Here is a 10,142-nt window from a genome sequence, read left to right as displayed (position 1 = left end):
GTCCAGCCAAAGCCGGCTGAAGCTCTGCTCATGCAGGGTGAAGGGCTGGGCAGATGAGGTTCCCTTTTCCTCAGCTCCAGCATGGACAAGAGGGGAGGGGTGCTGGTCTGGACCCTTGCCAAGCACGGCACTGGTTTGCAACCCCACCTCCCAGTGCTCCCCCAGGGCTGTGGGAAGGAGCCTGCACCCTGATGCTCTCCCATGGTCCAGCGTTCACTTGCTGTCTGGGTTCACTTGCTGTCTTACTCCCAGCGGACCCTCCCTGGTGTGTCTGGATCACTAGCTGGTTCCTCTGCCATACAGAAGTGTTCCTGAGATGCATCTTCCTGGCTCTTTCCAAAGCTACCTCTGCCCTGCTGCCTGCACGGGGCCCAAATAAGGTTGGAGAATGTTTTTGTGTGGCCATCAGTCTCTTCAAGACCATCCACAGCATTTTTCTGCCATCTGTCATTTTGAGAAGAAAGCAAACAAAAAAAAAAAAAAAAAAACCTCAAATTGTTGCCTAATCAACACAGAAATCAGTGCTTCTTGCTCAGCCTGCGGGCCACAATTAGATGCCATCAGCAAATGTGGGCAGATTGCCTGGGCTGCAGTCTTTCATCTCTTGAAGACTGACAGGCATCTCGGGGATCTGCAGGCAGAGGAAGGAGCTGGGATCTGCTTGGAGGTCTCGCCCAGCTCTTTGGGGAAAGAGCACATGGTTCAAAACCATGGGAAAAAAGGAGCATTGTGTTTACATTTATTAATTAAAGGAAGCCCCATACCAGAGGAGGGGACATTTAGGCTGCAGCTCTGAGGTCTCCAGCCCCATCTCCAGCACCATCTCAGAGTACCGCCCTGGTTCATGCAGCCCCAGCCCGGCTTGTCTTGATGGGAGGATGCGCTGGGTAAATCACTCCAGGAAATGATGGGACGTATCACTTCTACATCCTTATAGATATATGGCAGCATTGTCAGGGCCATTGCATGTCTGTGCATGCATGCAGGATCTTGGCATTTGGTTTGAAGGATATATCTTCCTCTTCCTCCTGGGACTGCCCCACAGTGGGACCTGCACACAGTGACTCAGGCTGCCTTGGCAGGGATGTGGGGAGGCCCCACAGCTCATCTTCTCCTGGTCATCAGAAGGGAGCATGGCCCCGGGCCTCAGCCCTATTTGCTCTCGGTCAAAGAGAGCCAGCTGCTCTGAGGAGGGGGTGGGCAGCCCCAGGCAGACCTCCACTGCACCAGGGCTGTGTCCCCCCATCTCTGCATCCAGGACAGAGGCTCCCTGGAGGAAACGGGCCCCCGTGGCAGTTTGATGTTGCCTGAGAGGCTCTGGGAGTTGCCCTGCACGGGGTGGCAAGCCTGTCCCCACTCACCTCCACCCTGGCTTGCACGGTGCGGTCAACTGTCTGGATGCACGCTCCAAAGCAAGGAGCAGGATGGTCTCACCCCGAGGCAGAGAAACTGCTGGGGCTGCTGCTGTGCCCCGCAAGATGGGGGGGACAGCTAAAAGCTGGAGCGAGGGGCACCCTGCCTTCACTCTCAGTGCCAGCTGGGGAAGGGTGCTTGCAGAGCCTGGGGGGTGGTGAGTGGAGCACCCAGTGCAGGGAGGGAGGGCGCTGGGGGCGGTGATGGTCAGGGTGCTCCTGCAAGGGGAAGGGAAGGGATGTGGGGCCGGGCAGAGCAGGGGGCAGGACACCCAGGCTCCACTCCCCACTCGCACTGGCTTCCACGTCTATTCGGCCCCAGGGAGGACGGGGTCTCAGAGGTGCTCGAGCTGCTCGGAGAAAAGGTGCAGAGACCTGTCCCTCCTCCCAGGGAGGAAGGAGGGTGAGGGGAGCAAGCCTGCTGAAGCTCCCGTGCTCTGAAATGTGATCCTGCCGCAGGCACCTCCCTGGGCCCCACCTCACCCTCTCCAACCTATATATGTCGCCTGCCTTGGCCGTGCGCGGGGGCACGCGGGTTCACACGGTCTGCTGGGCCGCCGGGGATCCCTGCGGATGGAGCGGCCGAGGCACCAAGGGATGGCGAAGAACACGTACATGCGCTGGCGGCTCCCGCTTGTATGCCTCCTCTGGGAGGTCGCCATGATCGTCCTCTTTGGGGTCTTCGTGCGCTTTGGCCCCGAAGCTGACGCACACTGGGAGGAGGAGAAGCGAGAGATGAACCTGACCAGCGACATAGAGAACGATTTCTACTTCCGATACCCATGTGAGTATTTGGGAAGCCCAGTCCTGGTGCTGGCTGGTCCCCATCCCATCTATCCCATCCCAACCCATCGCATCCCATCCCATGGCAGAGCCTGTCAGAGGCGACGTCTCCACCGATTGCTGGAAAGTCGGGCTCTTGCCTTGAGGCTGGTTTGGGGCACACCAAAGAGAAAGAGAAAAGCCTCATGGCCTTCCAGTGCTCTTGGGGCTTTGTCAGCAGGGTACCGTGACATCAGTACATGACGTCTTGTTTCCAGGAATAGGGCTGACATGTTCCCAGCACCCTGCAAGTTTCGGCTTGCTGCCCCCTCCCTCGGCTTTGGATCAGAGCAAGCTTTTCTGTGCATACGGAGGAACGGCTGTCGAGATCCTGTGACATCTTCCTCCCCTTCCTACATCCTCCCTCTCACTAGTAAATTACCCTTTAGCTACTGGCATTTCGGTGCCGGTGTCCTCCCAACCTGCCAGGTTCCCAGGACTCTTGGGTCATTGCATCATATTCCCATGGGAATTATTCAGGTGGTTAAAGCCCTTCTGGCCAGGCGGTGCCTTTGGCCAGCTTTGGTCTCCAGGGCTGGTCATCCTTGTGAGCCGTTCAGAACAGGCTGCTTCTGTAGGCAATTGTTTCCAAGGAAGCAACAGGCCTGAGTCACGCATCTATTTAGAACATTTCCATTAAAAACACCTGCTAAATCAAAGGAGCTATAGAAACCTGTAGCTGCTGAGGATTAGCTAGTTCAGAAAAGGATTTGCTTACAGAAACCCGCTGCTCAGCCATCCTCCGAGTTAGTCTACAGCCGTGGCTGCCCTGGGCTCTCCCTCAAGATCTGCCATTGGGACTAACCCCACACAAGTCGGCGTGAAGCAGCAGCAATGCCCGAGGGCTGCTCTTGTCACTGATGTGCTGAGAGGACATCAGGGGTCCAAGAAGGAGCTTGTAGGAGCTAAGGATGTGACATCTCTTCTGTCCTCATATCCCGCCCCTGCTCCGCAGCACCAAATATTCCCCCTCAAATGGCTGCATGGATTCACACAACTAAATCAACCTAAGAGCAACTGCTTAGCTCAGTTTAGCTTTGAATTACGTTTCTGTTTCAGACCTGAGGAAGGGCTCACGTGCCCAAAAGCACAGACGGTTTTCAGAATAATCAGAATTATTTTCTCTCTGCAAAGATGGACAAACATGGCAAGGGGACTGAGCCCTGGCATTTTGATCCCTGTGTCCATCCAGCACTGCTCAGAAGACAGTGTGATGGTTGAACACCCGAGGATCATTTGTATTAACGTGTCTGCGACCGCTGCTGTCCGTAGGACCTGTCCGCAATGGCAGTGGGACAGCAGTGACAAACTGACAAGTCCTCCAAGCCCAGAGGTGATTGGGAAGGCAGGCAGAGGGAAGCTTATGCGCGGTTGTGTCAGTGGTGCCCATTGCCAGGTCCAGTCAGTGTGACAATTCCTTCTCATTTTGAATCACACATTGATATTCCCTAATGGGTGACTCCTCTGCTCCGTAGGGAAAAGAAATCAGATTCTTCGGCACAGGTAGCATTCCCAAAGCCCAAACACTTCCTCTCAATAGTGATGGCAATTGTCCTCCCGCAAAAGCAGGGTCACAAAACCTTTAGGGCATGGCAGAGTCTGGGCTGCCTCTGAGTGATGCCAACATTATTCTTCCCAAGGGAAAACAAATGCAAGGGTTAGAAAAAGGCTTTAGGCTGGGTGCAGTTTGAAGACAGACCTGCTCTTCCTCCTTGGTTTGTACAGGGTCTAAAACACCGTGGGGATCCTCTGTGTTTTCGGAGGGCGCACAGTTGGCAGCTTTAACTCTGACCTGTGTATTTCTGCTTTTACAATGAAAGTGGGAATATATAACACAAATGGCAGATAATTCCAGCTGTGTATTGTGCTGCTTACACTGGAGAAGGAAGGTGGGGAGAATAAATACAGCTGCAGAGAGAAAGTCTGTAGGATTGTATGGTAAAACCAGAGTTAGAAAGACTGGTTCTTAGGACATGTGGAGAAGTGCATTTGAAGTGACTTCTGCTGAACAGTGCCAGCTGCAGATCTGTCTCCTTCCTTTTTTAACGAGTGATTTCATAGGCATGGGGGGCATTTTTAAAAACAAGCAGATTAACCTGTCTCTGCAACATGGCACTACATTGCTGGAGCCTGTCCAAATGCTTGTCCTTATACAAGTTGCAAGATCTTGTAAAGCACCAAAGGACAAAAGCCAAGGCTTCTGCAGAGCCACACCTCACCCAAAACCTCACCCAGCCCTTAGTGGAAGCAGCAGATACAATCCCACTCTCCCTGCGGGAGCGGATCTGGGGCTGCTGTATTTCAGCACAGGTTTGGGGTAGAGCAGATTCTCAATCACTGAATTTCCTTTGCCCTGAGCTTATGCCTTCTCTGGGGTGCACAGACGTTGCTGGTTATAGTGGCTATAATGGTTTGTGCGCTGCATAATGCAGAACTTGCTGGCGTAGCTCCATCGATGCTGGGTTTACCTGTTCTACAGCGTGGGTTTGCTGGTGGGAGTCTCCTGGCGGGGGAATCCAGCTCTTTTCATGGGCAGAGTGGCCTCCAGTGTGAGGGTTTGCATGGTTCAATTTGTAAGTATGCGGTGTTTCACCTCACTTAATTGCAAAGCGATGCTTATCTGATAGAAATGTGCAGCATTAAAAAGTACAGCAGGTTTACTGCACCGAGAAGTTCTTTCAAGAGGTTCACACAGGTTTCGTTTCCCCCGGGGAAGGGCATCTGAGGGGCTCGAGTTAGCAGGTCTGAGCATTTGTGGGAAGAACTGGGTCTCTCTGGTTTAAGCACTCAAAATCTCACAATGTGGGATCCTGGTCTCAAGGGTATTTTGCCACTGATTTCAGCGGCATTTAAAAATGTACTTGTAAACTTCCCTTGTTCGTGTACTCTTCTTGCTCTGAGCCATCACCAGGACCCTGCATAGGATGGACCTACCCAAAATGACCATTCATGTGTTTTTAACAAAACTTCACTGTTCATTGTACATGACATTTTCTAAGTTTTTTACCAAAGGGGAAAAACCAATCTGAATACAAAAATGTTTTCCTTTGTACACTCCATTAGTCTCTGATCTTCTCTTGCACGCAGCTTTTAATAAACACTTTTTACTTTCAAGACTGAGCCATTTAACCAAAAGCCAGTTTCTGAAAGCTGAGAGCCATTTTCAGACTTAGGAATGTGGGGACATGGGACAAACACACATTTTCTCTTGAATTTCCCCCCTACTGCCACTGATGGGGTTAGTTTCCTTTCACCACCGATTTCAAACGGCACTCGCCTTCCCTACAGAGCTGACAGTCCCTTCCTTCTGCACAGCTTTCCAGGACGTCCACGTGATGATCTTTGTGGGCTTTGGCTTCCTCATGATGTTCCTCAAGCGTTATGGATTTGGAGCCGTGGGTTTCAATTTCCTCCTTGCTGCCTTTGGGATCCAGTGGGCTCTCCTGATGCAAGGCTGGTTCCACTCTTTCAAGAGCGGGAAGATCCTCATTGGAGTGGAGAAGTAAGGAGGAGATGGGCTCTGGGATGCCACCTCTTGACTGGCCAGTGGAAGAGCTGGGACAGGAGCCAAGCAGCTGGCAGCGCCTGTCCCTCTGTTACGTGCAAACAAGTCTCTAAAATGTTGTCTTCCCTCTGCATACCTCCACTTGCTTTCCACCTTTGAGCCCAAAGGTACTTGCCATTATGGTGGTACTGCTCAAAGGGAAATGTGAGACGAGCATCATCCCTTAGACCCAAGCCAAGCACCATGGACGCCAGTGCTGAGAACATACATAATCCACATTTTTTAAATAATTTGGGGGAAAGCACCTTTCCTGGACAGTATGTCAGAATGGGAGAAAGGTCAGTGGGAAATTCATGGCTGGCTCCTAATCACCTATTTGTCTTCAGGTGGGATCGCTAGACCTGGTGGTGGGTAAGGGTGAGTTACAGAAGAGTATTTCCTCATTAAACCACAATTATCCTTCCCTTTTTCCAGCCTGATCAATGCTGATTTCTGTGTGGGTTCTGTGTGCATTGCCTTTGGGGCCATCCTGGGCAAAACCAGCCCCATACAGCTCCTCGTCATGACTTTGTTTCAAGTCACGCTCTTCGCAGTGAACGAGTACATCCTCCTCAACTTGCTTCATGTAAGGCTTTAGGCAACACCCGCTTGGTTCTGCTCCTTCCTCTCCATGTCTCTCCAAATTGTCTCCCTTTGCTATGGCTCCACCAAGCCACTGCCTTCATAAGCATTTGAAATGCAAGAATTCAGACAGAAAAAGTAGACAGATTAGAAAAGAGGGGGTCAGTGGGGGGTACTTCCCTGAGAAGGGAGATCTCCCAGCATTTTACACACAGCTTGGCAATTCAAGAGCACTGGGTCACTTCACTGCGGCTCCCAAGGCAGACAGGGAGTCTTACCAAAGTCATTTGCTTCGTGCCTGAGATTTCCCTCTCGTCTGTTTTCCCTGCTAGAATATGGGCGTTGTAGAAGGAAATCAAGTGGCAAAGAGGACAAGATGTCTGCTGACGAGGCAGGGTTCCTGCCCTCCGAGAGAGGGCTTGGGGGCTGGGAAGAAAATGAGCTCCCAGAAGACCTGAGTGCACATGGGAGCCAACCTGGCTATCACTGTAATCCACTTGCCATTAGGACAGGTCAGAAATTCCCCTCTGAGTTGATGCCTTCCAAGGGGAAGCTAAGAGGAACCATGCATGGGAACAAACGAGTGGGATAGATAGTGGGACCAAAGCATTTTTGTGCACCTCTCCCCATGACTGAGTGCAGGCTGGAAGGACGAGTGGGCAGACAAGCTGGGCATGATGCAAAACAGACCTCAGCTCCAGAATGAGTGGTGATTGCAGAAGCAAACCTCTGTTTTCGCACGGCTGCAGGTTAGAGATGCGGGTGGCTCCATGACCATTCACACCTTTGGAGCCTACTTTGGCCTCACAGTGACACGCATCCTATACAGACCCAACCTGGAGCAAAGTAAGGACAAGCAGGGCTCCGTGTACCACTCCGACCTCTTCGCTATGATCGGTGAGTCAGCCCCTGCCTCAGGGGCTCTGGTACATGCAGACCACTTGGCTGCAGAGGGCTGGTCCCTCCTGTGTCTCTGGGAAAATCAAACTGAAACCAGGATCTGGGGCTGAGAAGCTCTGTATCCCGGTCTTCCACCTCGCAGAGCTACTCAGCTCCCTTCATCAGTGGCTGGGCTGAGATGGTGCCTGGGAAGACAAGGACGTGTTTTGGTTTCCCCTCTCTGCCAGCCCCTCCTGATGCTGGTCCCATCATGGAGGGTGCAGCTCTGGGGCAGCAGGACTACGGGGTTTAACTTCCCCCTGTGCAGAAAGATCTTCTTTAGAGTTTTTTTCAATCCCTTTTCTCTCTTTTCTCTTTCTCTTCTTCATCCCCTTCTCCCCGTCCCACCAGGTACCCTGTATCTATGGATGTACTGGCCTAGTTTTAACTCGGCAATTTCTGAGCATGGGGATGCCCAGCACCGGGCTGCCATTAACACATACTGCTCACTGGCTGCTTGTGTCCTCACCACAATGGCCTTCTCCAGCATGCTGCAGAAGAAAGGCAAGCTTGACATGGTAAGCTGGGAGCAGAGCCCTGCGCTGCCCAGGGATTTGTAATGAGGTTGATCAAGGGTCCAGGAAACGATTGGCACTTGTCCTTTGCTGAACAGATACTAGGTTTCAGGGCATGATGGTGCAACCAGCATCCAGGCAGAAACCCAGAGGCTTTATTGAATAAGCAGGTGGAAAGTGAGTCCTGCAGTGCTTGAGGTGCAGGGTGATGCCCTGCACATGGTGGACCTAAGTCACAGCAGGGACTGGACTTGCTCTGTCTGGAGAGCTACTGATGGGCATGTTGCAGAGCCATGTTTGGCAGCGCTCTCCAGCAAGCCGAGCAGGGCCTGCACAGCAGCTCGTGAGCAATCGGGGGGCTGACTTGTACGTGTTATGTGTGTGGGTGACATGTCTCTGTGACAGCAGAGCTTGTGTGACACATGGGTGAGACAATTTCCATCTCATCACAACTCCCCACCAAGATTTGTGGATGCAAAGAATGTGTGTGGTACAGGGAGTGGGAGTCTATGTGCACCTGTGCTACAGATAGAGGCTGCCTGTTCTCTTGTTTTTCACCAACAAGCAGGAAAATGGGCCCTGATATTTCCTCTCAAAGCATTTTCAGAACTGATTCTCCCGCTTTACCATTTGCACCATCCCTGAGCAATTGCAATCTCCCCGAGATGCCAAGACAGGGTGATTACTTCTGCAGGTCCACATCCAGAACGCAACGCTGGCGGGTGGCGTGGCTGTGGGCACCAGCGCGGAGATGATGCTAACTCCATACGGATCCCTCATTGTCGGGTTCATCTGTGGCATCGTGTCCACAGTGGGGTATGTCTACCTCACGGTGAGTGCTGCTCTAGGGGTCTGCAGCCCTGGTCCTGCTAAGGAGACCAGAAATGGATTCACTTCCCTTTGAGAGTTCCTGCTTTCCACCATCCCTTACACAGATGCACTTCTGACTCCATTTACTGCCCCAAAATGCTCAGGGAGGTTCAGTCTCCCAACAGGAGAGTGTTTGGAGGATATGTTGTTATTTTATCTTGAGCTTGGCTCACATCTTTGTCTATGAGCCCTTAGCTCTTAAATGAGACACAATATCACTCTTCCTTCTCTGCTTATCCCAGTCCTCCATGGAAGGAACTAATCCTTTCCAGGGTTGTGCTTACGTCCCTGATCTTTCTCTACCTCCCTTCTCCTCAGCCTTTTTTGGAATCCAGGTTGCACATCCAGGACACATGTGGCATCCACAACCTCCACGCCATGCCGGGCCTTATTGGGGGCATTGTGGGGGCCGTCACTGCAGCTGCAGCCACGGAGGATGTATATGGAAAGGAAGGGTAAGACAGCTTGAAAATCTTCCCTGAGAATAGATTTTACCTGGGGGTCCTTGGGCTGGGAGCAAGGAGCAATTAACAGCCCTTGTTAATTGTCCAGGGTTGCCCCTTTCCCCTTCAAAAACATGGGGTGCACTGACTGTGTCAGGCTTACTGAAGTGTAAAAGACTCATCTCTTTCAGCTGACTTCTGGTGGCCTCAAAAAGTGAGCCATAACCCAGCTCCTTGGCATTATTTTGGGGCACGGTGGGCGGGGAAGCGCTCCTCCCTCCATTCCTGCATTGTTTTGGGGGGTCAGGTAAGGCTGAAGGTCTGAAATACAAAAGAAATGTTTATATATTGCGCTCCTCCTAGGTAAAGCTTTGCCAGGGGCCAGAGGAGAAGGAAGGAGCGGTGTTTTGTGTCATTGCGACACTCTCCTGGTCTGTTGCAGAAGAGGGATGGGGCTAGGGAGGAGTCCCTGAGGGAGCAGGGCAATACGGCTCCTCCAGAGCCAGGGAGGATCTCTTGCCAGGAGCAATCCTCACCATTTCTGCCCTCGGCAGGTTTATCAAGGCGTTTGACTTCACTGGCACGTACCGGACGCGGACAGCCAGTGTCCAAGGAGGGTTCCAGGCAGCCGGCATTGTGGTGTCTCTGCTGATGGCTTTCGCTGGGGGGGCCCTTGTGGGTAAGCAGGAGGGGAGCACAGAAAGGGGAGGGTTGAGTACAGCCTGTGGCTGAAATGGAGGTGTCCACATACTCCTGCCTGTGGCTGGATGCGTCCTTCCCGCTTGCATTGCGAGGGTTGCAGCCCCTGGCTTGCTCTCATTGGGGTGCCCTGCAGTGGTACCACCCCAAAGCCCACAGGAGCAGGGGAAACCCGGCAGCCAAGGGTTTGGAGACCCAAAGAGCAAGCTCAAATGGGTTTGGAGAAAAGGGGGGGGATGGACACCGAGCACTGTGCCAGGGCTGCATTTGCCCCCTTTGCTTCCACGACGGCTGGACTCCGGCCATCCGCACCCTG

General features: G+C 52.6%; 1 protein-coding gene across 1 annotated transcript; it reads left to right on the top strand.

Annotated features, from left to right (window-relative positions):
• Positions 1-1,951: 1,951 nt before the first annotated feature.
• Positions 1,952-9,806, top strand: RHCG (Rh family, C glycoprotein; the record flags this gene model as incomplete). The annotated part of the gene is made up of 8 exons (XM_009576801.1): positions 1,952-2,196; positions 5,550-5,736; positions 6,214-6,364; positions 7,110-7,257; positions 7,651-7,817; positions 8,509-8,646; positions 9,003-9,139; positions 9,682-9,806. Coding segments are annotated over exons 1-8 (1,264 nt in total), but the record flags the coding sequence as incomplete, so codon positions are not given.
• Positions 9,807-10,142: the final 336 nt, after the last annotated feature.

This window comes from Fulmarus glacialis, unplaced genomic scaffold, assembly GCF_000690835.1.
Source record: "Fulmarus glacialis isolate BGI_N327 unplaced genomic scaffold, ASM69083v1 scaffold37344, whole genome shotgun sequence".
NCBI classification, from domain to species: Eukaryota; Metazoa; Chordata; class Aves; order Procellariiformes; family Procellariidae; genus Fulmarus; species Fulmarus glacialis.
This window is presented reverse-complemented; position numbering and strand designations above follow the sequence as displayed.